Genomic DNA, 27,368 nt, shown 5'->3' on the forward strand with positions numbered 1-27,368 from the left:
ACACACCCAATGTGTTTCTCGTTTTTACGGGGCGAGTGTGAAATAAAGTGAAGAAAATTGCTGCCTACTTTTTGGGGGCCACACATGGAAAGGAAGTTGGGCTTTTTCGAGCGGGGGGCCAAAGATGGCCAAGCAATTTGTTAGCAGGTCGAGCAGAGAGCGTCTCAGTGCAAATGTAATTTACTGCCAGACGATATACGCCGGGCCACAGAAATATTTTGGTCGGAATTTATTTGCGGCCATTTAAACAGAAATAAAACCGAATGAATTTAAAGATAACCACAATCCCAAACAAAACTCCCTCAACATTTTTAAGTGAAGTTGTCCTTCCACTCGCTTCCTTGTCTCAATCTTAAATATTATTCTTACTATTACTTAGCTACTTTCTCTAGACTGTCCTTTGTAGAAAAAGCTGACAAGCTGCCCTGCGGAAATAAAATAAATCACAAAATAAAGCAAAAGTATTTTTTTTCACAATAATATAATAATTCAAAAAATATCAAAAACAGAAAATACCGTTTTTGCTAAAACCAAAAATTCAGTTTATAAATCGACTCTTACATGACGTAGATAATTTTTAAAATGTTCAAACTAGTTTATTTCCTATTTTAATGATTAAACACCGCAATTTTAAAAATCAAAGCAAAAAATATTTAAATTGAGTACACAATATTTGGATTCTTTGCTCTTTAAATACAATTTCCTTTTACCATTTAGCCAGAGTAAATTACAATCCTTTTTCTTTATTAACTATTATGTAATAAAGTAAACACATTTTTTGACATTATGGCAAAGCTGCTGGGGCAGCCTTCTCTAATTCCTTCAAGGACTTCCTAGCAAATTCGATTCCCTCATTGGCATTTTGTTGTAGAATGGGAAGTAGCTTATCCAACGACTCCTTTTCAGAGTCACTCATCTGGGGTAGGGGCAGATATCGCTTGATCCCATATTTACCCAATTTCAGGGGACTGGCGAAGAAGGGGGCCTCCGTTAATTCCGAGGCGACAAAGGCGCACTCGATGATGCCCTCCTGACCACCAATTCCACGAAGCAGGGAGTCCACAAAATGTGCGCCAGCAAATGCCATCGATAGGGTGGCCGATCCCTTACCAGCCTTGGCATTTACCACCTCTGTTCCGGCCTCCTGAATGCGATTGGTTAGTTTCTTGAATTCTTCTAAACCTCCTTTAAGCTTTGGTTGACACTGCGAGAGAAGTGGCAAAATTGTGATCCCGGCATGACCTCCAATCACGGGAATATGAACGTCATCCGGCGCTATGTTCATGGAGTCACCAATGAACTTTTTCGAGCGCACCACATCCAAAGTGGTTATGCCAAAAAGTCGTCGGGGGTCATAGACGCCATGGGCTTTAAGGACCTCCGCTGCCGTTGGCACAATCATATTGACCGGATTGGTGATGAAGGCCAAGAGGGCTCCTGGACAGGCGTTACTCACTGCAGTGGCCACTCTTACAGCCACACCGCCATTGGCGGCCATCAGTTGGTCCCGCTGCATTCCTGGAAGACGTGGCATTCCGGCGGCCACAACCACCAAATCCGCTCCTCTAACCGCTGGCTCAAGTTCGACGTCACCCGTAAAACCAGTTACCTTTCCCTTTTGACTGACATGCGAGAGATCCGCAGCAATGCCCTTCATTTCGGTGAGATCATGGAGAGCCAGTTCATCGATTCCAGGACTGCGACGGATTAGGAGCGATAGTGGTTGACCAATCCCTCCACCAGCACCCACTACTGCCACTTTCAAAGTGCGGACTACTACACGCCATGGTGCTATTTTGATCTGCGATTTAAGACTTCCAAGTAAAAACATTTTGCTAAGAATGAATACGAGTACGATGAATTACAACTTTTGACTTTTTAAAGCAATGCCTACTACTCACATAAAAATGAGCTAAGCAAAATAGTATATTTATATGTTCTAAAATAAATTGACTCTTTAATAATTATATTTTCTTAATTTCAGAAAGCTCACCATCTCAATCATTTTTAAAAATTTTTCTCAACTTTACTACTACTTGTAAAGTGGAAAGACAGCTAATTGATTGCTTCTTAAAAAGTCGTTATAGACTGAAACTTAAATTGCCATGAAATAATATTTTAATTTTTGTGGGAGAAATCTAATTTTACAGCCAGATGTCTTAAATATAAAAAACATTAGACCTTATATTTATATTAATATTTAATAGACGACTTAAATGTATTTATAATTATTAATTATGTGCTTATTTTCTCCAAATCTCGTTCTCAATGCTTTTTATTTCCCTACCGTCTTGCTTAAAAATTTGATCATTAGGGTTAAGATTTTAAAATTGTGCTGTTCAAATATATTCACCGACCGCTTAAAAATGTTGGCCCTTCGTCTAGGCACCCAAATACCCAGAGTCCCGCTTAGAGTCTTCAAGTTCGGATGCGGCGGCAGCAGGCGTGGCCTCAAGGTCGCCGTGGTGGGTGCTGTGGGTGGCATCGGTCAGCCGCTGGCCCTCCTCCTCAAGCAGAATCCACACATCTCGACGCTGTCCCTGCACGACCTGCGGAATACGGCAGGAGTGGCTGCCGATCTGTCGCACATCAACAGCAGGGCTACGGTGTGCCACTTCGAGGGAAGAGATGGTCTCAAAAAGGCGATGGATAAGGCGGATATTGTGGTGGTTCCGGCGGGTCTGCCCCGAAAGCCCGGAATGAAGCGCGAGGATCTGGTGGGCGTGAATGCTAGCGTGGCCTGCGAAGTGGCTCATGCGGCCAGTGCCGTTTGTCCCGGCGCCCTGCTTGCCCTCATCACGAATCCCATCAACGTGATTGTACCCATAGTTGCCACCATTCTGCAAGCAAAGGGAACCTATGATCCAAATCGACTCTTTGGGATCACAAGCCTCGACGTGGTGCGATCCAAAGCCTTCATCGGGGATTTCCTTAATGTGGATCCACAGACTGTGGACTTGCCCGTGATCGGTGGTCACACGGGCCGCACCATCCTGCCCATCCTGTCGCAGTGCCAACCCACCTACAAAGGCACCGACGAGGAGCGCCACGCTCTGATCAAGCGCATCCAGGAGGCGGGCACGGAGGTGGTCAATGCCAAGGATGGTCTGGGATCGGCCACCCTGTCCATGGCCTATGCCGCCTCTCAGTTCGTGAACTCACTGATCCGTGGAATAAAGGACTCCAAGGACGAGTGCATTGTGGAGTGTGCCTACGTGGATTCGGATGTCACCGAGGCCAAGTTCTTTGCCACCCAGCTCATCCTGGGACCGCAGGGCATCAAGGAGAACCTCGGTCTGCCCGAGATGGACGATGAGGAGAAGCACGCCCTGGAAAGCATGCTGCCACTATTGAAGAAGAGTATCGAAAACGGGATCAAGTTGGGCATGGAGATGGCCTGCCAGTCTTAACGTTAACTAAAATCATCAATCAAGTCAGTAAGACTTTGATTTTTATTGATTCTGGTCAATAAATGCATTTTTTGTGTTTATTTAAAAATTTATCAAAAGTTTCGTAGCTCTTTTGTCAGACTACAAGTTTTATGGCCTTTAAGCTGGTAAGTTTTATAACTTTTTTCTTGGCTAAATGTCGAGTCCCCAAAATAAAAGCCACAGACGCAGCTGGGGCTCAGCACCAAACAGTGGCGGATTCCCATACCATCACCATCACCAAACTCAGCGGAGCCGCAAATCTTTGTGGTCTCGTCTTAATGGCAAAGAAATTGTGATTTATGCCTCGAGATTTGTACATTTACACTGTCTTATGGTAACATGCACAGCGCACACTTTAATATTTAAGTTGATGAGTATGATTTACTTTCTGTTTGGACTTAAGTAGTTTGGCAAGGGTTACAGCCGACACATCTTGCAAACTTTTGCTTGTAAGCCCTTTCTTGGATTTCCTGGATCCAAAGCATTCATTACTTAATTAGTCGAAATTTTATTTTTCACCCAGCCAAAGGTGGCCAAATTAGTTTCCATGTTCAACTGAATTACATTAATTGAATTCGGGAGTCGACATCTTTTGGGTGTCGGTTTTTGGGGAGCTTGAGAGGGTTAGTAGACATCTTGTTGATGACAGAAAAGTGTCTGAGTCGACAGTTATATTGCTGCCGACATAAAAACTTTACGTTTTTTGGCTTGTAAGCCCTTAAAAGGCTTATTATGTAATTAGATTTGTCGTCGCCTTTGTTATGGCATGGCCAGTGTTATTATTTTGTCATTGCCGACACGAAGGTCAGCGATTTACTACCAGAGATTTTTGTATTTTATTAGTGAGAGTAGCTATTGCCGGCTTAAACATTTTTGAAAGCCTTTGAATATCCTATTCTCTTAAACTTTAAAGCTTTGTATTGACTCAGATGTGTTTTAATGAAAATTACGTGGTTTCTGGCTTATTTAAAATAAGATGTTCACTCGAAAATAAATTAATTAATTTATGAAAAGAGTATCCGTTCCGTAAAAAGAAAATAATGGCTTATGTATCGGTTTTATTTAAGCCCTGGCGTACATTGTCTGATTGGCAAACTCCTTCAACAACTTACCAATGCCTTATTTTGTTAGGGCCACTTCATTGTTACCAGTTTGTTGCATAGGTAGCCAATAATTTACAGAAATTATACATGACCACTTAAGTTGTCATTAACGTTAACGACCGCCGAACTGGGGAGCGGCCGAAATGCCGAAATGGTCGAGGCATTATGAAATGTTTAACAGCCTCGTCTGAGGGCCGCCTGCAAGTGTATGTGCAATTTTTGTCGGTCGCCGCCTGTCGACGACTCTTGGCTGGAGCAAAGAGCTCCGTAGTGGTCCTGGTCCCGGTCCTGCTCCTGCTCCTGCTCTTGGTCCTGGCCGTGTAATCCAAAATTAATGGCCTGTCAGTCATAGCCGTGCTACAATTTTAGCCCACTTTGGGCCTGGCCCGTAGCTGCAGCTACAGCTGCGATTCCTTCTTACAGCCAATCGTGTGCTACATCCTTTCTTTGTGTAAATTTCCTCTTTCCGTTTTGGCCAAAGTAGACCAAGAACGAGCTTAATCGAAAACGTATGAATGCAGCCGAGATCTAAAAGGCCTGCCTAAAGATGGCAACACGTGAATAAGTGCACTCACGAAAAGGATAACTTTTTGAATGAACCTTAAATGTACACAAAAATAAAAAGATTTGCTATTAAATAAGTAAATTTGTATACAATAATTGTGCAAAAAAGTCTAAAAAAATAATGAAATTCATTTAAACCTAGTTTGAACTTAAATTCACGTGATTTTCACAGCTTTTTGAGCTTATTTTTCCCATCCCTAGACCAAAGCCACAGCACTTAAGCGCCTTTCGAGTTGCGCTTTTGGGCTCTCCTTTTGGCCAGGCCCAGACTGTGGTTAGAGCAGCCAAGTTATTACAAGCGCAAAAATATTTTCACTTAAGTAGCTGCCACCATTTTGCTCAATTTATTTCCAACATCAAGCACTCATTCCCTTTTTTTAATTTTACACACAATTTTCGTGTAATGTTTGGCTTTCAGCTCGTGCTCTTTTGAGCGAGAACATTTTGCAATCTTGGCTGGGGGAAAAAACCGCTTCGTAATATTTAATTGAATGTTTTCTGTTAAATGCTGTACCGGCATTTCTCCTCAGGCTGTCGTCGGTCCTAAAAATAAATCATATATTCATCGTTGGCTTCCATTTGTGCCCCCACCAGATGCATACAAAATTCCAGATGCAAAATCTGTGCAAATTTGTTGGACACTTGACTGCTACTCATACATACATTTGTTTGCTGGTGTCTGCACCCTTTTTCATACCAATTCCGGGTCAACTGAGCGAAGGTTTTTTTTATTTTTGTGTCAGAGTGCCACCCAAATGTGAGACTCCTGGAAATAAATGAAATTCACAACAATTTTTTTGACATCGTTTTGGATTTCTGTGCATTTGGGCATTTAACGATGTGTAAAAACGTTTGCAATTTCGGTTAATTGAATTGTTTCTTTATGCCATTTTACGGTGTCTGCATGGGAGTGCAGTAAACTCAACAAGGAATATTTCATATTTTATAGGACATTTAGGATGCACTTACAGAACATTAGGTATTTATTTGATATTTGTTAGAGATTTATTACTTGCCTGTCTGCAGTTCAAGACTTGTGTAGAGAAACTTAAAGTGTTAAAAATAGTTCGACTTTGTAAAATAAACAAATTTTTTAATTCTAAAAAAAACGTTTTGTCGGACGCAACCGTTTTTGTCTTTTGCGAAAATTACTTATATTTCTTACTTGTCAAACAAAAACAAATTATTTAAGTTCTATTGAATTTTAATTTAACAAAGGTAATTTATACTATTTAGTTTTATAGCCCTTTCAGTTTATGTTTCTACCGCACTTGCTAGGGCTAGCAAACTAAAACTTTCCATGCCACCTAAGTACCGTCAAGAGAAAGTGTTTAAGAGAAGAGCCGCCATCTACGAGCTCTGATTATCTGTAAATCAAATGTAATGAGATACAGTTTGAGCTAGGATTACACTTACACGACTCACTCGGCACTCTCAGGGGAAAAAAGGACAGAAGGAGCGGTTTTTTTTACGGCCTCAGCGGAATACGAAGTGCGAGCTTTGTTAGAAATCAGCTCCCAGGACATCCCTGGGATTTAGGGTCGACAGCGAAGCGAGTGACCCATAAAATATCACGTATACGCAGGCCACATGGCCGCAGGAGGGCGCATGATGAACTAACACGGACATATGTTGGTGTGTGGATGCGTTTTTATGATTTGTGGCATAAGGCCCGAACAGCAGCTGATTGTAAATCTATGCGGGCTTCGAGAAGCGCCAACCCAAAAACCTCCAGTGCGGTTATTCAGGCCTAAAAAGAGGCAGGGGAATCGTTTAAAAGTATGTGGCACGGGAATGGAGCCATGGGTATGGATTATGTTCGCCGGGGTCAAATCCTCTGCGGTTTCGCAAGCTGTCGCCTTCATCTTTAAACTGAAATGGCCAGCCAAAAAGTTTCCGGCCGCGCTCTAAGCTTTAGTCAACAATGACTTGGGCACGTCTTGGCCACAGCCAGATGCTTCCGTTCTAGCAGAATACGTCGCCTTATCCCCCTGTCCCTGGTTAATTCCCAGTACGTGTCCTGTTAGCGAAACGTTTTCCAAATATTTATTTATTATTTACTCTCGTCCACCTTGTTGTTGGCCTTCAAGATACCAGATAGGCGAAATATAAAAAAAAAAGGAACTAAAAAGTTGCGGGGCGAAATTTGATTTAGCTGCTCTTTGACATCAAGGTCTTAGTGGCTCTATTTATCTACGTGACGTTTTCGAGGCTCTTTAGCCAGCTAACAACTGAAAGCTGTCAAACACGACGTATACTTAATATTAATTACTGTAAACAAACAGCAAAAACTGTTCTCGATAATCTTGCGCCTGCTTTTTTCATTTCATTGTGAGTCAAAAGATCTGGCCATCGATAGGAATGGTTCGAATAATGGATTTTCTGCACTGCCAAAAAAGTTCTCAGTTACATTTCTTTTTGTAAGCCATAAGCAAAGTTGAGTAATTGTCTAATTAAGTCATTAACTAAATTACTTGAGCCGCTTTTTGCTGAATAATGTTTGAATCGCATTCCAAACTAAGCTAATTACTTGGTATGTGGCAAGAAATTCCTAATTGTGGGCTGTTGCGGCTAAAGTTGATTGATGTTTAAGGAAAACGTTTTTCTGGTTCTTAAGAAAATTAAAGCCATTAAATAGTAAGTATTTGGGTAGAAATATTGTATAGACTATGCTTATATAGCTTTTTGCTTACTATTTAGTTAAACTCTTTTTTTTTGGAAAGTTCTTCTATAACAACATATTTTCATTGCTTTTGACTACACCACTTTTCTCGCAGTGCAAACACTTTCATTTGGTGTAAGTGAAGGACCAGACAGAAATCTTACACATGCATCGAGAGCGTAAACCATTCCCCACCACTTGCAATTAACACTAAAATTAATTCATATTAATTAAGGCTCAGGGCCGGGACCAAATGAGAACACACTTAATGCCTGGGGCTGTTAGCTTTTATGGGACTCAAATAGAATGAGGGCGGGGCAGCACTCCAGACTCAGTCGAACAAATACTGACCTCAACAAGGCAAATGTAATAAATAAGAGAAAGGCACAACAAATTGGTTGGACGGGGCTGGGGGAAATGGGCAAACCCTGACCAGACATAACAACATTCATTAATAAGCACAAACGAAATTGCGGCCCAGCTGGATATGGCTAGAAACCAAAAGAAATAACACGAAACAAAAAACACAGCCCCGGCAAAACGAAGGCAACAAAGCATAACGAGAGCACGCATAATATTAATAACATTTAATAAGTTGCTAGAATTAGCAAGGGGTAGGGGAAATGGCAAAAAAATGATTTGGTAATTATGATGAATTTTTAAAAGTATCAAATTCAAGCCAACACATTCCACGGCGACCCTTATGAATACAATCGCAATAAGGCAAAATCCCAGCCATTAAACTAATTAACCTTCATTTAAAACATTTCTAGACCATTTAACAAGCTGAGTGGTAAGAGCATCATCAGAAATTTCTTGGCCTGAGCAAGGGCAACATTTTATGCCAGCAACATTAACTATACACAATTTTACACCTTTTTTTGGCGTAAAACTTGTTTTGGATTTTTTCTTTGTTTCCGTTGCCTTTGTTGACAGGTTAACAGTTGTAACTGATGTCAAGTTGACGTTAAGTTTTTTATATATTTTTGCAAGCAAATGGTGCAGCTTGGCAATCAGACCAACAAAATTGGTGGCACTAAAAGTTTCTGACATTTCAGAAAGGTAAAGAACATTTTGGAAAGCAAAAGGTCCTGCGACATAAATGAAATAAGTGAAAAAACTTAATGTTATTTCAACTAAAAAGATTTGAAACTTTAAAAGCTATAATTATTTATATAACAATCATTGTGTTATTAAAAAAAATTTGTATAGAATTACCAAAAACCCGCAAGTAAAAGTATTTCGAAATTGAAAGCAATTCTTAAGCCCTATTTTGAAAATGGCTAAAATCATCAAGATCAAAGTCTGTAGTTTCATGTACATTTAATAGTTACTCCTTGAGTGAACAATGCCTTAATGTTGCGCCATTCAAGAAAATTTCAAACCTGACACAGATTCCAGGGCGAAACTTTGAGGCGTAAATTTCAATCAAGCTGACTAATGTAGGTGGGCGGCACTTTGCTCGAGCAACGCCCACTCACAATTTCTATAAACACATCCACCCACCTTTGGTGATATGTAGATTCGGATATTTGGTGGTAGTTCTTAGACTTTCGGCACAGGTGTTGGCAGACACCTAGGAATACATTAATGGTAATGCGCCCTTTGCCGGCGGGCAGAAGATAGCATCCAACCACCAAGTGACATCATTAAACTAACAGCCAAAGTAAATCATATTCGTTTGAAACTTCAGGCAACAGTTTTGGGTATAACAACAATCTATGGCAGGTGGGTGGGGAAGCCAATCGAGTAAATGTATGCCAGCTAAACTCTTGGCAAAGCCGGAGATGGTAGCAACAATTTGTCTGGGTAAACATAATGCATATAATTTAGTCAATCAAATTAGGCCCCACTGACTGGCCATTTGGTATCAGTGCATAGCTTGAAAAATAGTCCCACAAGACAAATAAATTAAGATTTTTGTGTAGGTAAAATTATTTGTAAAGTATTGAAATGATTTAGTCTAGCCCACAATAGAAAGAATGGATGAGTGGTTAAGTCTTATATTTTTATATCTTTAGAGAAATATCCTTAACATTAAAGTATTTTATTTAAGTTAAGGTCGTTTTAATAAGTGGTTTGAAAAAACAAATATTTCCAGCAACAACTGTTTTTGTTTGAAACCTTGTGATTTAAATTTAAACAATCCCATTTTGTACTGCTACAATTTGTTTAGTTGTCATAAATGATAATACAATTTTCCCTCGAATTTCCAATCATTTTCCTTGCTTCGGGCGTTCATTATGCAACCTTTTTAGCTTGCGATGCACCCAAGGTCGCACATGACCAATTCCGATAAATTTTGGCATAAATGCAGGGCATTGATAAAGGAGTACCCGCGTAATGCGGCAACAGCAGCGAAATTTCTTTTGAGGCACATGAAAACCCAGAGCATTGCGATACAGATTTTCCAGATTCCCGCTACAATTGTGCGGGCCAAGGAATGGCAAAGTCATGAATCATGAGCCGAGCGGAAGACGAAAGAGAAGTCCGAGAAAATGCCGAAAAAAATCATACAAGGAAAACCTTTGCAAACGGCAGCAGAAAACCCCAGAAGAAGAAGGTAACATTGTAAGAGAGAGCAAGAAAAAATTACTTATCTGCGAGTCAAAATGATTTATTGGCCCAAATGGCAGGCAAATAGCATTAAAAGCATGCTGGGGCCAAGACCGAAGGGTTTTCCTTGCATAAATTACCCCACCAGAGATGGGTATTCAAAAATCCTGCACTTCTCTTCGATCTTGGGCGGGCAAAAGGAGCGTGGCATGGCGTGCCAGTGACCAGGCCAGTAAACTATGCAAACAAATAGCCAACTTATTTTAGGTCTTAAGAAAATTGTACAGACCAGCGCAAAAATCGTGCTGCAAAGCAACAGCTGTCGGGGATACTAAAAGTGGGCAGTGAAAAATCTGTGAAATTACACAACATTTCCGGAATGCAAGGTCATCCGTTAAAAGGGAGACATAAAATGGAAAATTTCAAAGCAATCATTGTAATGCAAAGTCCTTTATTATATTTTTGTGGAATTATTTCAATTATGTATCTTTATGGATTTGGTATGTTATATTTTCATGTTTACCATCTCTGGAATATTCTGTTCATTTTGTACTTGAATAAGTATGAATGATAAAAACATACCTGCATTTCTTAGTTTCCAATTTCGCTCCCTATTACAATATTAAAGTTCAGCACACCAAAAAAAAAAAGAATACAAATTCTCCGCATTATGTTATCATTTTTCCACCATTTTCAACTGGTTGGCTTTTGTCCACCTCCATGGAAATGAAGCGTAATACAGTTTGGTTGGAGAGATCTCAATTAAATCCGCTTATCTAGTATTTACACTGGCCAATTTCCCGTTCTTTTTCTTCTACCCCTCTTTTTTTGGCGTATCCATACAAATGCGATTTATTGTCTGTTGTTTTAGGCAAAGGGCAAATATTTTGACTCGCCCGCCAGCAAAGCGTACCATATACGAGCCATATATGTTGCTATCCATGATAATCCACTTACATAGTGAATAAAATAGTTATTTTTCCCATGCAACATGTTGCCCGTTCGCTTGGCTCGGGTTTTTCGCTTTGTTGATGTTCAATCAACCGTATTCGTTAGTTCGTTAAAAAATAATAGTTTCAGCTCAGTGGTCAGGACAGGGTGCCGTAAATATTAAAACAAGACAAGCAAGCCCCTTTCGACCCAGCCTATTCAAATATTTTTGGAGCATATTGAAACTCAATGAAATGAAATACTTCCTGTTGAAAATAAAAATTCATTGAAAACTTGGTATAAACGAAATTACTATGAAAAATAAAAGTATTTCTTCGTGTTGTAACATGGCTGTGTTCTATAGCAAAGTAGGGCTTTTTGCAAACTATGCAAAATATTTTTAAATTACTAAGTCAAATCGAAAAGTCTGGCTTAGAATGCATTGGAAAACTCAACTTGCATAACTCTTAATAACGAAATCTGGAGCACTAAAAGTAAAAAAAAATGTATGTAGGGCAAACCCCTTTATTTATAACACAATGGAAAGTGTGGAATGCAAACACATTTTTTGGATTTTAAAAAATTGTACCTTTGTCAGAGCAGTGCAATTAATTAAAAGTAAGTTATTTGCTTAACACTGCCAGAAAAAGACAATAAAATATGTCATCATGAAAATATGCTAAAATCACTGTGAAAATGGGAAAAATCGAGAAAATAGTGAAAAGTCGTTGAAAATAAATAAAATGTTGCGTTTAAATGTAGTTCTGCAATTTTAATAAAATGAAATGCACGTGGGCTCAACGGTGGAAAAATGTGAATGGACCGCCAGACACGCACACCACCTACTGCTTTTGTTTACCTGTGGGTGTGTGTGTATGTGTGTGCTTGAATTTCTCCCTTCAACTGTCAACGAATACGTATGTGTGTGTAAGTGTGTGTGTTGAGTGTGTTTAAATGCAAATTACATTTCATTTCATTACCGTGTGCGGCATTTTCACGCTGGGCCTGGAAATACAAGAATGCGCAAAGCAACGCAGCAGTAACAAAAAAACAGAGGTCTGCATGCGAAACGAGTTAAAAATAGCAAACGTTAACGTCGGCACTCTGTGAATTAAGCCTTGAGGTGTATGCATTAGAGCCAGACTGCCAGTTGAACTCCCCCGTCCCGTCCCCTGAAGTCCTCCTTTTAAGACCTTCCCCACAGCCATCCCTCGCAGACATCGGGGGCCAGACAACGGCTATGAACATTCGCGCTAATGCGTTGTGAATGCTGCTGGCAATTTTGATGCCCATTGAAAAAAGAGGGTGTCCTGGAACTGCAACTTAAATAAATACCAGAATTTAAAATAATTAAAAATATAGGTTAGTTTGTAATTTAAATAGTCAGTAAAGCTGCCAAAGCTTAAAAACAAACAAATAAAAACAAACAAACAAACAAAGCTTGTAGTTGTAAAAAATTTAATAATAATTAATAATAACGAAATGAATAAATATGAACCGATTTATTTAATATAAGTACTAAATAAATTCTATTCTAGGTCTAAAGTCTTTTTTGTTAAGTTATTTAAATTTTTTTTAATATTTCGTAGAGGACTTTTTACTTAAAAAGGGTTTGATTGGTAAAAAAAACTGAAATGTTAAACAAATTTACAAATCCTTAATAAAGTTTTAACTTTAATTATTCTCTTAAATTAATTTACAAAGATGTATGGACTAAGATTCGTCAGAAAAGACTTTAAAACTTACATTTACAAGGTAATCTTTTAGTCGATTGACTTGCTCGTTTACTATATCATTTTATATGCAAATTCCTGTCAGCAAGTGTTGCACATCGCATTGGAGCTTCTCCCATGCTGATGCCACTGTTGTTGTTGTTGTTGTTGTTGCTGCTAATATGCAGTCATTTTTAGCCCCTTCCATCATTCTTAACCCCTCTGTGTCACAAGATCTGCCTTCATGGTGGGGGGGTCTCGCAGGTGCATTGCCCGCTTTTATCTATTTTTTCATCCCTGCACTCTCTGCATTGCATTGGAAATTAAATTAAGTTTAAGATTTAAAGTGCAGTTGGCTCAAATTGCAGCTTGCCATCTTGCGCAGCAAAATATAATGAATTGTTATCAAATTGCTGCTGGCAATCAAGTTACTCGAGTTCGTTTAGCAAACTGACTTACCTCGAAGCTGAGCTAGGTGGAGAAATAAAGTAAAGGAATGGTTCGACATACAATTTGTCCCAATTTGCTTTGAAACGCTGTTTTGATTGCAGGCATTTTAGAGAAAGTAATAAAAACGAATTCGAACAATCGCCATTTTGATTGCTAAGGTCAATGCAGATAGAATTGACATATACCATAATTAAAACAATCATTAGAACACAAGACTCATATTAACTGTTTATTGTTTTGCACTTCGACCCACTTGCACTTCACACCAAGCTTCTTGTAGTGAGGGCAATGAAATAAAACCAACCAAATTCAAGGCTTTCAGTAAAATTAAGTATACGCACAGTATTGCAATTGGAAGCTGCTTTTGCCTTGGGTAATTTACAAGCATTCGCACACATATACAGTTGGAAATCCCCGCCCCCCTTTAAAGTATGGCATATAAAAACTTTTAGTGCTGCTAACCCAACAAGGCACGAAGTGCATATTTCGTTAGAAAATCCTTGTAAGCCACAAAGACTTGAAAAATTTGTGCAGAGCCACAAATTTCATGGGAATAAAAATGCAACGCAATAAACAGAGAAGCAAAAACAGGGACGGAGAGGGAGTTTGGTTGGGTATATAGGGGGCGGAGACTAATAAAGAACAACATCGAAAGAGCACCAAAAAATGCTCGAAGTGAAAAGCTCTTAGAAATCAACGCCAACATCCAAAATCGACCGCCACTCAATGGAGTGTGTGGCAGAGAATCGATTCGCCATTGCGTACTAGTTTCCAATTAAAAGTTTACTAATTATTTCTAAACTTTTGTACAGTGTGCGATCAATGAGCAGAGAGCATGCAATGCCAGCCACCAACTTCCCAGTGAAAGCTCAGCCACAAAAATTGGTAGCGATTGTGTACATGTGTGTGTTTCCTGGGTCTGTGCGTACATACATCCCTTGCAAAACGAAGATAGCTGCTGATGCGATGGCTGGTGGTGTTTATGCCTGCCGCAACTGCAAATGCACTGAAAAAAATAAGAAAAATATTAGTCTTAATTTTAAAATTTCATTTCTTCATCAGTCTTTTGATTTAGGTTGCTTAATTCCTTTTAATATTGTCATAAATTATAAGACTAATTTAAATAAATATAAAATGAATTTAAATTGCTAATAAGAAATAGATATAATTAAACAATTTTTTATATTGTACTAAAGAATATGAAAATAAATTTAATACATAAATATTTTTAACAGTTTCTACATTATTTTTGTTTTGAAGATTATACAAATGAGTAGAACTAATATTTTTTATTAGTGTCCAACTGCAACTACAACTGGCGTAGTTGAATCGGCCAACGGAATTTTCGTTAATTCCGTCATCCGTAAGGACATGCCAGTGTTTGTGTCCTCTGACTAGCAGTTCCGACTCAATCAGACAAGCAAACGAATACTGCAACTGATTTGGGCTGCAGGAGAATTCCGAGCATGTTTGCGAATTAACTGTCATTTGCGAGACCAAATCCAACAGCTCTCATATTGATTGTGTTCCAATTTCGAAGATCGTTAGCCATCCATATCAATTACTAAAATGTTGGGTAACTTTGTCGAAACTCAAGCAAAGTTTCCTCCCACACACACACTGAGTAATAAGGAGGGTGGTGGTTTTTCCATCCTCTTATCGAGGGTGACAATGATTTTGGGTAAATATAAACGACAATTGAAATTTTGCCAGCAACCAATATTTGCTATTGCAATGGTGATGTTGGTTGAATTTGTGCACCGCCCATGCATTTGTCGTTGATTTGTTGGCGTCATTATGTCGCATCTATAGAGACTTTCCCCCAGTCCCCCGATGATGCACTTAACGTTTTCAATTTGCAGACTGTGTCGCTGCACACGTGTCGTATACGTAATGTAAGGTAAATATTATCAGCGGGGCAGTGAAATGAGGCGAAAAAGCAACAAGGGTAGAGATTTTAAGTCCAATGCCAAACCATTTTGATATCATTTGTTTGCCAAAGTTGTTTGTTTTGTGACCGCTTAATTATTTTGTTACCGGTTAAAAAAATTTAATTTGAATTCCGCGGGGAAAAGGAGCATTCAATAATGCAAATGTGTGTTAAAGGTAAAATATTCCGAAAATTGCATAATTTTAATCAGTGCATTTTATGTAAATCAAGTATTTTAATTGTCATTATATAGGAACACAAGTTACGACTTATTTATACCGTATAAAACTCTTTTCAAGACAAATAGGCTTTTAACCTAAACAGACAGTTAATATATAATTACTTTTAGAATTAAATCCAAATTACCTTCTGCTACCTCAATTGATTTTTAAATTGTTGAGCAATCATTCTACGATAAGTATTTAAACATTTGACAGACATCAGACAACAAAATTAATTGCGTTGCATAAAATAATTAGACCATTTTCAGGCAAACAAACAACTCTACTTCTGCATACATATAAACATGTTTATACGAATGTTGATTGTTTAAGTGTGCAAATTATTACCAGCATGATTCATTGGGTAAATATGTGTTAGAATGAAGCGAAAAAAAGGTAAAATTAAAGCTTGACAGAATAAGACAATAATGCTTAACTAAAATAATTACTGAATAGTAACGTTTTTATATAGTAAAAGGTGAATTGTGATTAAAGTGTTCACGGCAAAATACTGATAGCCTCCAACATTCATTCTTAAAATGTCGATTTTCGCTTTAAAGTAATATTTAACCTGCTTGTACACCATACTCGCTGTTTTCAACCAACGCCCAAACGATATGAAAACAACACGTACGTGATGCACAAATAAATCCAATTTTATGATTTGCAATGCAAAATGATTCTTTTTTCCCTGTCCTTCCACCAGCTCAATCCGTTTTGGTCCTGCGCTTTTCTTTTTACGGCTTCACACATACACATGTCCCTATTTTAACTTATTCTTACACTTTTCCCAGATTGTTGCTGCTGTATGGTTACAAAGTTGTTGTCACTGCGGCGGCTTTGTTTGTGTTTAGACATTTTTACACTCGCCGTCGGAGAGACAGTTTACTGTTGCCTATATAAGACCCGACAAACTGCACAGCACGTGATCGCCGGGATAATACAGAAATACACATCAAGATACATATGTCTATATGGCTGGAAGTGCGGGACATCCCACCCCTTTCGGTATAAAAATCATATACACACGTTTCTGGTTGTGGCATTTTATTGGCAGCGCTTTTATTTGCAACGCGTGAGACGCACAACAAAATGCTTTGTTTTCATGTTTTGCGAGTGTTTTTTTTTTATTCAGTGTCGTATAAAATATAAAAGAGAATTTATTACTGGAAGCAAGGCAGTTTTAACTATTTTTTTAAGGAATGAAGGTATTTAAGGCGTCCTATAGCCTTATTTTCATCAATTCTTATAATTTCCTTTAATTTATTTAATCAATTTTTAATAATAAATAAAAAGGCAACTTCACTAGTTATAATTGCTGGCTAATTTAAAAACAACAACATTCACTCATTCCAATGAGAGCCAAAACTAGTTTGCTTGCATATGGCAAACAAATTTAATGGATTTAATCCAATTAGCAGGATTCCACAAAATGCAAAGCTTTTTCAAATGCACTCCGAAATTCTCTGCCACATCTCTTGATTCAGATGTAGAGCTGGAAAGCCTGTGAATAATTTTTCCTATTCATAAACGTGGTTGCGGCCAACATGGACGTATTTCGGGATGCTTATACGAATTTTATTTTGCCATTAAACGGCGGGAAACAAAGTGGTAATAAATGTGAAATGTCAATTGGCTTGCCTGCAAGAGTATCGCAAAAATTTAATAAATAAATAACGAGGATGTGAGAGCGTCCCAAACTGCACATGTGAGCTGTTCGAGAGCCTCGATTTATTTCAATCGAAGTGCAAAAATTGCGCATTCGCCCCATCAGACAGGACTGACAGATAAAATCATTAAAGTAAGAGAGCCGAGTCAACGCTAAAGCATATATCGACATGCTGCTTGACAGTTCGACTATTTGACTTAAGTATGCCCGGATGCCAGCAGACATAGCCGGTTTTCCCACACTGATGCTCCATTGAGATCTGGAGCACGGCTGCCTGGGAAAATGTGGGGTCCGAGGAGGCTGGTACCAGTGCTGAATAAACTTGTAGACGATGAAAATCGCAAACATGCAGTTTTTCCCCATCCAAACCACTGCACCACTTTTTCCATAGCCCCGGGGCTTGGCAAAAAGTTTCGCATCTCGATGTGTGTGAGCAAATAAAATTTGTTTAGTGCTGAGGCGCAAACTAAAGTCGTGTTGACGTGAAGCATTGTCGTTTGTTTACCCAGCCAGAGCGGTACAACAAACGCAGCCAACGGATCTGGTGGTTTAGGGTCCAGTTAAAGCGGAAACCATAAAGTTTGCATTAAATAAAAGATGAAATCGCTAAAACTTTAGCTGCAGATAGAGAAAAAATATTGCCAATCTTCTTTATGGTTGCTATTTTATAAAGAAACAGAGTTTATGGTTAAAGTAACATGGATATTTTTTTTAAACTGCTTTATATGGTTAGAAATTTTTTTTTTTTTTAATTTGTATAACCCTTTTACAAATCAAAACATAGTCTGGATAATGGTTTCCATAAATTATAAACTATTTTTTTCCTTTAAAGAAATTATCTAGAATCCTTTCCATTTTTTTTCTCCACTTTCACTTGGCTGATTTTAAAGAAAGCAGACCTTTCCATTATCTTTTACGCTGGCAGACTTCGGCGCTTGATTAATTACAGCTTGTTAACGCCTTGGCTGGATGCTCAAGGGTTAACCGGCATCAGCATCAGTCCGTCAAGGATTCGCTTTAATTTCACAGTTTACTTCCCACAATCCCGGTGCTACGATGCTACTTTCAGCCCGTCAGGGCCAGGTCAGGGCTGGAATTGAAATGCATTTTTAATTAATTGAGAGAAGGCAAAAACTCTGCAGTTAATCCCTGAATTTTTTGACCTTTCGAAGGCTTTTAATAGTGTTCACAACTCGGCAAGGTTAACAACGCGTAGAAAAAAGTTATGCCTGCTAACTGAGTTTTACTGGATTTATTCGACTTAAACTCAGAAAGGGTAAAAATTACTGGGTTGATTTAATTTGGATAAAACAACAATTAAATTATTAGCTTTTGTTGAATTTTTTATGATTTTTCTATGGTAAACAAACCGAAATAATACTCTTAGCCAGCGTAATTCTCACTTCAAAATAATCTTCACGCCTGGCTGTAATTAATGCAACCTCCAAGCGGGCATGACAAATCCATTTCCTAGACAGCGTGGCATTAATTTACTCCGTCGCCGTCACATAAACTCAAGATACACATTCGTGGGCCGATGGGCAACAGAATGGCAGATAGTACAGGGAGCATTGTCACCACTAATGGTGGTCCGTCTTCACAGCGGAAATCCTGCTCGTCGGAATCTCCAGCGGAACTGCGAATCCTGTGCCTCGACCTCACCTTCCACAATCGCACCAGCCGATTCCTGCTGAACTGCGCGGGCGTCTTTATCCTGCACATCCTGTACGGCTACCTGCAGGAGCTCATCTTCACCGTGGAAGGATTCAGACCCTACGGATGGTTTCTGACCCTCATCCAGTTCGGGTACCACATCGTCTTCGGACTGGTGGAACGCCAGCTAGAGGGCTACCGGATGAGCAGTGGATTATTTTTTAGCATTGAGCCGGAGCCACGTTACATTCCCATGAGAACGCACCTGCTTCTGGCTGCCCTCACCCTGGGCACCATGGGTCTGTCCAACTCCAGCTTGGGCAGCCTGAACTACCCCAACCAGGTGATCTTCAAGTGCTGCAAACTTGTGCCCCTCCTCGAGGGCAGCACCCCCAACCAAGGCGAGCGCTACGGACTGCTGCACTTTATGGCGGCCACCTGCATGTGCATCGGATTGGCCTGGTTCACGCTGGCCGACTCCCAGATGACGCCCAATTTTAGCTTGTTGGGCGTGGCCATGATCTCGGGAGCGCTGCTCTGCGATGCGGCCAGCGAAAGTGTCCAAGCGAAGGCCGTGCGGGAGCACAAGGCGTCCAGCAGCGATTTGGCCTTCTACTCCCACGGCCTGGGATTCATGTGCCTCTTTGTGATCATGCTCGTTACCGGCGATTTCTTTAGCGGCCTTGCCTTCTGCTTGGAGCACCCTGTGGAGACCTTCGGCTATGCGTTCCTGATCAGCCTCTCTGGCTACCTGGGCATCCAGTTTGTGCTGGCCCTGGTGGGAAGCAGTGGGGCTCCCATGGCTGCCACAGTGACCACCGCTCGCAAGGCTGTGACCATTGCCTTTTCCTTTGTGCTCTTCAGCAAGCCTTTTACATTGCAGTATCTTTGGTCTGGCCTTATAGTTGCCATGGGCATCTATCTCAACGCATACAGCAAAAGGAACAAGCTGACTTTGGCCGACATCCGGCAAGGATTAAATCGAGTCGGAGCCAAGGCTGCACATAGTCGCGAATTCCGCATCGAAGTTTAGTCCAATGCCAAAAACATGATATACATTTTAGTCGAACTGGAACAAACGTTTTCTGTAAGTAACTTACTTAGTTATATGCTTAAAAACTCCGTAAAAAATAAAAATGCAAATGAAGTGCACTGTTAAGAATAACGTTGCGCATCCAAATATTTTGTATTCATTTTAAATATTTTCCCTTTGATTTTTATCAATTGGGGCTGTCTAAGACAACCAAGATCAAAATATGGAACCAAATGCAAGTATCAATCAAATGAGTCGAAAATTATCCAAGCTTAATATTTAGTTTCATGCTTTTAATTATGCACTTTGAACTAGCACAAAGTTGTCAAGCATTTTGTTCTGGAGCCAAAAGAAACTGAAATCGGCAGAAACCAAATGAAAATTGGACCCAAAAATCGAGGACATTCTGAAATGATTTTGTTGTAATATTTGTTGGGGAAAACGTAAGCTGGCGAACAATTTGGTAGAAAAGTTTTTAACTGCGCCCAAGAACTTCAATTTAAACTTTTTAGCCAGCCCACAAGTTAATTTTTTGTTCTCCTCTTTGACTGCTTTTATTTGGCTTCAAGGACACAGAAGATTTGGCATTAAGTGAAGGAAGGGAAATCTGTAAGGTTTTTGGATTAGAGGACATCAGAAAAGGGTTGCAGCTGAAGCTAAATGAATTGCTAATTAAGTTGGGCCAAACGAGGCTAAGTCAAGCTAAGCCTGGCAAATTGTTAATAATCCCGGCAGCATTTCTACTTTATTTCCAAAACGTAATAGTCATCTTTAACTTGGCTGCCAACTTGGCCAGCGACGCGTGTCGAACTTTATTTTGATATGGGTCCAGGTCACTGACATATCAATTTGACCACAAAAGCTTTCAGACAAAGGCCGAACCCAAGTTGGCCGCAAAATTCAATTTGGCCACAATGAGACGAACATGAAAAATACTCAAAAATATCTCTCTTGCCAATAGTTATGTGGAATGCGTGCAACTTTTATGTGAGACTGAGATCAAAAGGTGGTCTTCTAGTGAGAAATTCAAAGTGCAAAAGAAAATCCAAATGGGCTTGGCAATGGCCGTTTCAGTTTTCGATACGGAAAATTCCAGGCAAGACAAACGGAATCCATTTAAAATTGGTAAAATGTGTTTCAAGTATTTGCTGATGAAAATCTTGGCTTCCAAAGTCGAGCAATAAATATGCATTCACACCTAAAAAAAGTTAGAAAATATGGTAAATCCTTTTTTGACAATTAAATTTATATAAAATTTCATAACATTTCAAATCTTACAACCAGAAAATATAAGTGTATGTTAAAAAAATTAACTTAAGCTCTTTAATAACCTTTTCCCTTGAAATTTTCAAAATTATTTTTTTGCTATACAAGTTGCAATTTTATTATACAACAAAATATAGAAATTTGTTTATAAGTAAAAATTTCCACTAAAATATTAAAAAATGTGGGCTTAATGTATTTGATATACATTTTGTTCGTGTGTCTTTTATTGAGCTAAACTCTAAATAGAGAACTCATGTTGGTCTTCTAGGGAAATATATGTTTGCTGCCGACTGAAATTATCATTCTGCTCAGTGAACTATAAGCACTTAAATCATCCAACTGCGAGTGCAAATTATGTGCACTATTTGGAGGGTGACTGCGAGTGCCTCTAGAAATGAGAGCACCCATGACATGAGTCAATAACCCAACCACGAGCTCACAAAATCCTGGAAAACTTCATCGACTTTGTGAGGCTAATTGGTTGACGATTCGCCTGTACTTTGTCCTCAATGCGCTTTTCAAATTCGCATTCATCCGACTGTCAGGGCAGTTGTTGTTCTTGTTGGTGCCGGAACGATATGATATGTCAATCAATCATGTTCGTCTGATCGATTCCAGTGGGCGTTAGTCGTGTAGTTTGTCAAATCGAGAAAGTTTAGCTAGCTGCTTTATCGCTGGGGGACAGATAAATATAGAAGTTCGACAGGACTCCGAGTTGAACGAAATTTTAATGAGTACATTTTTGTTCTCGCGTCCGAACTTTAATCGAAATCGCATCGAAATCGATGGCCTTAATTGGAAGTGAACAGAAATATGCTCCATCATGATGGTTCACTTCATCGTAAACGCACATTGGGCCGGATCCACTCGAGGCCAAACACATGTTGGCAATCGATGATAAATGATTACTTATAATGCCGTTAACGGAAAAAGGCACGAGATCCTTAGGCTGGAAAAAAAACAACCAAATCAACTGGCCATAAAAACTCGAGGAATTTATGTCTACATCGATGACGTCGTTCAAGGCATAAAAATTCCACTCATCCTTCAGCCAGTTTTCCCCATTTGCATTATATTATTTGTTATTGATTTTATGGCGGAACATTCGCTATGTCCGCTTTTTATGGGGTTTCCCTTTAAATCCAAGGCAATTTAACTGCCGGCGTTGTTAATTTTTGCCCATAAACGCGCTTAATTGGCCAAATTATGTGTGCAAGCAAAGTGAAGGGTGAAAATACCCAGCAAAAAGTAAGCCACAAAGCAGTAAAGCGAGTTAAAAAAAACTGAACGGAAAAACGAATTTTTTTGCACTTAAAAATGCACTAAAACTATGAACACCCTTTTGGTAGAGTAGGGTACTTCGTTTGTTAATTTTTATGGCTCACCTAGTTATTTTATGATACAAATTTGTAATTTAAAAAGAATTCTAGAATAATATTTTTTCTGAAGAAGTTATTTATTGTGGCTCATTTTTGTCATTGATTTGAAATGTTCTTTCACTCTCACCTTATTTGATTGCCCTCACATTTTCAAAGGACTCTTCTCGGCCAAAGTATGAACAGAAAACCAAAAAGGGAAGGGCCCTCAAAACTGCTGCCAATTGCAGTTGGCTAGTGGTTGCAATACTGCGGTTCTATGTTGGCTTGGTGGCGGTGACGTTTAATTTAAAATGAAACACATCATGCTGGCCAATTATTTGAGCAATTTGGCAAATTAGTGGCCCAAGTCGTTTCGTCTAGCCCCGAAAAGCGGCAATTACCAGCCAGTATTCGAGGTCCTCTCTCTGTTGGCCATGCAAATTGTTGTAGCCCACTTTTCTGCAGTTTCTGCTGCTGCTGCTGCTGCTGTTACTGCTGCTAATTACCACACAAAAGACAATTGGATGTGGAAAGCGAAAGTCTGCGTTTCCAAATGCACAAATGTCGACTCCTCTTGGCAAGGTTAGCAGCTTGACTTTTGTCAACGCCGTCTCAAGTGTTGCCGCTCAACAATATCGCACGCGGGCAACATTGCGAATGCCATGGGCCAAGTTAAAACGCATTTCTGCCAAACAATAGCTACGGCAAACGAAGGGTGAAATCTGAATGGGATTTAGACACAAGGCGAGCGAGCACAAAAATACGCAACAACGGAGAAATAACAGAAACAGCCAAAGCGGGCCACACAATGAAATTTTAATTAAGTCTGAGCCGGGGCTCGCTTTGTGCTGATGCAGCCAAATGAAATGCCACTGATTATGTTTGTATGCCCACTACCCGTTGATTTAATATGGCAAAATGAGTATGCTGGACTCTTCAGAAATTACAAATTGATTTAACTTCAAATAAAACAAAAAACAATCTTACAATCATATTATATACTTTTCAAATGTCAATTACATTTATTCATCTGGTTTTTAGATAATTTCATATATATTTTATTGATTTAATATTAAATAGACTATTTATTGGCTAAATTGTAAATTAGGAAATGATGAGTGTTTGGTTCAGGCATTTATGTAAAACATACTTTATATTCAATCTTTTAAGTCCATTAGTTTTTCAATTAATGGATTCAATTCACTATTGTTATTTGAGCTTTTAAAGATTATAGTTTAAAATGCCTTAAATTAAGGGTTTTCTTTTTAGACCAACTTCGGGTTTTTAATATAAATAAATTACTGAACTTATGAGGTAACATTAAGTCTGTCCTAAATCAACATTGTGCTTGAATAGCTCTTAAACTGCTGAAATGCTGGCACATACACACATTTGTTAGCAATTTTTCTGTATGTACAGTATGCATTTACTCTTCTACTTTTACTTTCCCCCACCTACCCGAAATTCGACCCCTTTCTACTTTCTCCTTTCTCCGTTCCCCTATCTCGGCGTGCATTCGTTGCATTTGTTACTTTGTTTTGCGTCTGAATGGCTGCACAAATACAAAACGTCTGCACATTGTATCTTGCTTAGTATGAAACATAAATGCATTTGTGTAATTACACAACATACATAACTGTATCTAAAGGACCTTGTTTTGGGATGTCTGCTGGTCTAAGCCCACTGGGCGGGTGGGAGCGAGACGGGGGCACCGGGGGAGCGGGACAGAGCGAGCGCGGTGCTGGCTTCTCCCTAATTGAAGTAAATGTGCTAAAGGCTTGCCAAAGTTATTCGCAATGGGAGTGTTCTTTAGCTAATGATTGTTAATGGATTCATTAGAAATCTCTATTTTTACGTTCAGCTAACTGGGGCCATTTAATATTAAAGGGATTTTGGAAGAGCTGCTTGTTTGAAAGAGAAAACAACGCGAATTTAATTTATAAATTTTAAAAATATGATATACAAAATAATATTTTGAGTATGTACGCCGTAAAAGAAAGTGTCTAGTCCAAAATATGTTTCCCATAGGGCAATACTATAATTTATTGTAATGATTTATTGCTAAAATGATCATAGGGAACATTTAGATATTAAAGCCCTCGCAGTAAGGCTTTAAAATCTCATTAAATATAATAATTTCATCATTGACAGCATTGACAGCATTTAATCATTTTCTGCTCTTAATTGCAACAATTGCCTTCGTAATCGAATAGTTAATTATGCCCAGCATGCAACAGGCCAAGTCGAACTCTGTGGTCTACGCTCTCATTTAGTTTTCATTACTAATTTTGGAGTAGCACGTGATGGGCATGGATAAATGAAGACAAATAACTCTTTCGTTTAGATCCAACCAAGCCAATCTTTCCGATTTGTATGCATGGACTGACCACAGAAATGTAATACAATGGAAAAATTACTTGCTTACCTCTGAATCGCTGCGTTCTGCTTTCTGCTCCCTATTTAATTAAGCACTTAATTATTTAATGCGCTGATTGTGCAATATTTCAAAGGACCCCACCCAGTACTTAGCTTGCTTAGCTCAGCTAAGCGAGAGTCCTTTGAGTGTGTGCGATAGAGTGAACCTTACACTATGTGTTCAGTTTATTGTACCCTTAAAAAAATTAGTTTTATGCAGGAAATACATTACATTACTCATACGACACGTGGTCTAAAAGCTTACGTTTTTAAGCTTTGTATATATCATTTTTTGTATATAAGGTCCAACCTAGAAAGGAAGCGTGTGTATGTGGGGGATGTGAGTGTGTTGAGGTGTCATAATTATCGCATTGGGAAGCCGAAATTTAATCAGACCACCGCACCATGGGTCAAGTCAAGGTGTGGCTCCGGCTTTCCATTTGATTGCGCTTCTCTAGACTGAAATTAAATGAAGCGGCTAATGAATTACACTCAACAAAATTTGTGAAAGGTTGGGTCACAAGCAAAGTATTTAAAAAATATATATTCCCTTGAATGCTAAACTTATTTGCTCATAACATTTCATTCCATTTTCGCTTGTTAATTAAAATTTTCTAGTACACTACGTACTTGAATCAAATGTTTCCTTTACAAATTATGGGACTTGGTTCTATTGCAAGATTTTAATAAAGTCCAACATTGCATTTCATTTCCATATGCTGGCTCTTTCGACCGCCTGTCTCTCTAATTAAACTTTATGGAGAAGCCAACATTTGTTCCTCACCAACGCCTTATTAAGCATTTCCATTATTCTGCACTTGACCAGCTCGGTCTCTTTTAATAAAGCTTATATTTCCCCTTGTTCCGAGCTCAAGCGAATGAAAATAAAATGGAGTGGGTGATGCGGTCAAGTGTGAGTGGACATAATTAAATTACGAAATCTCCCACTGCTATTATTTGCTACGATTGAAGAGGGTTAAAGGTGCTTAGAATTGTGGAAACAAAGAATCAATAAATACAAATTGTGTAACTGATGTGCGCTGATGTTTTTAGTCACATTGCTTATTTACTTTAATCTGAACCCGTCCATGCATTTATTATTCAATCAGCAGTTTTCAATTAATGGCTAAGACAACATGCCCCACTCGCCGAATCCCAATTCCATTAAAACACGAATCAATTTAATAGAGTTTTCACTCCTGCTCCTCCTCCCAAACAACCATTCTCTAGAGATAAAGCAAATATTGGCTCTCCTCACGGTGCATGTGTATCAAAAGGCAAAAAAAGGCAGACGAAACAAAATCAATCGAAAATGTTTGCTGCACTCAAATTAAAAACACAAACAGACCAATGCCAGGCTAGTGTGAGAGTAAATGCAAACAAAATGGCAAATAAATTTGATTTGTATGCAACAAACGAGAGCAAACGAAACAAGTACACTGAAAGTCAGTCGGCCAAATTTATGCGTTTCATGCGTTTAAAATTGTAAAACAAGCGAGAATGCACACACCCAGACTCACACACACAGTTACTCCATTTGGCCCTGGCACATATTCTCAGCCTTGTTGTGCGGCAGAAAATTTGCGCTATTAATATTTGCATTCAACTGGCAACAGCCCAAGCAAACCCGAACCACCCATCCTACCAATCCCTTGGTGGAGCTCCTCCTTGTCCTCTCAACACTCCTTGAAACTATCAACACATCTGCCAGCGGCATTGTCAGTTGACAATGGTCCTTTGGGGAGATGGAGGGAGGACGCAGGATGCAGGATGCAGGGGGACCAGCCGCTTGGCAATGCTGCGTATTATGACTGCAGCTATGCACCCGTATAAGGGGTTTCTCTATATTTAAAAAGGCTCAAGCGGCACTTAACTTCTGCTCAAAGCACGTCCTACCATCACAGCGTACTGTGGAAAAGTTGTAAAAAAAATTATCTACAAAAGAAATATTAAACGTTTAATTATACATAAAAAATTGTATTATTTAGTTACTCTAAGGTAAAAACTTGTTTTGGATTAAAAGCGCACTAGGAATTTGGTAAAAATTTGTGATTTTTTTTTAAATTTCATATCAAGAAAGTTTTTTTTATCGCATTGAAGATGAAATTGTTGATCACCCAGACGAACTTAATATTTCTTGTTTTAAGAAATAATATATCTTGTTTGTTCCAGGGCCAGGAAATCCCCATTAATTTTCTCGAAATAAAAGTGAGTATCCTCTGCCAAAAATTAAATGTCGATCTTTTTTAGATTTTAGGCGAAAATGTATGTTGTTTTTATGAGTTTTCTCAAGCTTTAATAGTTATAAAGATTCTTAATTATTATTTCTCCAAAAATTCCAACACTATTGTTTTAAATCTTATCTTAACGTTAAGCAATATACTTTTGGTAATTGTAATAGACATTTCTGTAAAT

The 27,368-nt window shown here is 38.9% G+C and overlaps 3 protein-coding genes across 3 annotated transcripts; 2 read left to right on the forward strand and 1 right to left on the reverse strand.

Annotated features, from left to right (window-relative positions):
• Nucleotides 1-727: 727 nt before the first annotated feature.
• On the reverse strand, nucleotides 728-1,875 carry LOC108146647 (malate dehydrogenase, mitochondrial). Its single transcript, XM_017272693.2, has one exon. It carries the CDS (start codon nucleotides 1,829-1,831, stop codon nucleotides 785-787), a length of 1,047 nt encoding a protein of 348 aa, XP_017128182.1. The 5' UTR covers nucleotides 1,832-1,875; the 3' UTR covers nucleotides 728-784.
• Nucleotides 1,876-2,273: 398 nt separating this feature from the next.
• LOC108146643 (malate dehydrogenase 1, mitochondrial) lies at nucleotides 2,274-3,502 on the forward strand. Its single transcript, XM_017272689.2, has one exon. The coding sequence runs from the start codon at nucleotides 2,367-2,369 to the stop codon at nucleotides 3,408-3,410; it is 1,044 nt and encodes a 347-aa protein (XP_017128178.1). The 5' UTR covers nucleotides 2,274-2,366; the 3' UTR covers nucleotides 3,411-3,502.
• Nucleotides 3,503-18,775: 15,273 nt separating this feature from the next.
• LOC108146645 (adenosine 3'-phospho 5'-phosphosulfate transporter 2-like) lies at nucleotides 18,776-20,061 on the forward strand. Its single transcript, XM_017272691.1, has one exon. It carries the CDS (start codon nucleotides 18,778-18,780, stop codon nucleotides 19,912-19,914), a length of 1,137 nt encoding a protein of 378 aa, XP_017128180.1. The 5' UTR covers nucleotides 18,776-18,777; the 3' UTR covers nucleotides 19,915-20,061.
• Nucleotides 20,062-27,368: the final 7,307 nt, after the last annotated feature.

Source organism: Drosophila elegans, unplaced genomic scaffold (genome assembly GCF_018152505.1).
Source record: "Drosophila elegans isolate 14027-0461.03 unplaced genomic scaffold, ASM1815250v1 contig_208, whole genome shotgun sequence".
NCBI classification, from domain to species: domain Eukaryota; kingdom Metazoa; phylum Arthropoda; class Insecta; order Diptera; family Drosophilidae; genus Drosophila; species Drosophila elegans.

What these genes read in the sequence shown, in the direction of transcription:
- LOC108146645 (XM_017272691.1), top strand. Translation starts at nt 18,778, where the DNA reads ATGGCAGATAGTACAGGGAGCATTGTCACCACTAATGGTGGTCCGTCT.
- LOC108146643 (XM_017272689.2), top strand. Translation starts at nt 2,367, where the DNA reads ATGTTGGCCCTTCGTCTAGGCACCCAAATACCCAGAGTCCCGCTTAGA.
- LOC108146647 (XM_017272693.2), bottom strand. Translation starts at nt 1,831, where the DNA reads ATGTTTTTACTTGGAAGTCTTAAATCGCAGATCAAAATAGCACCATGG.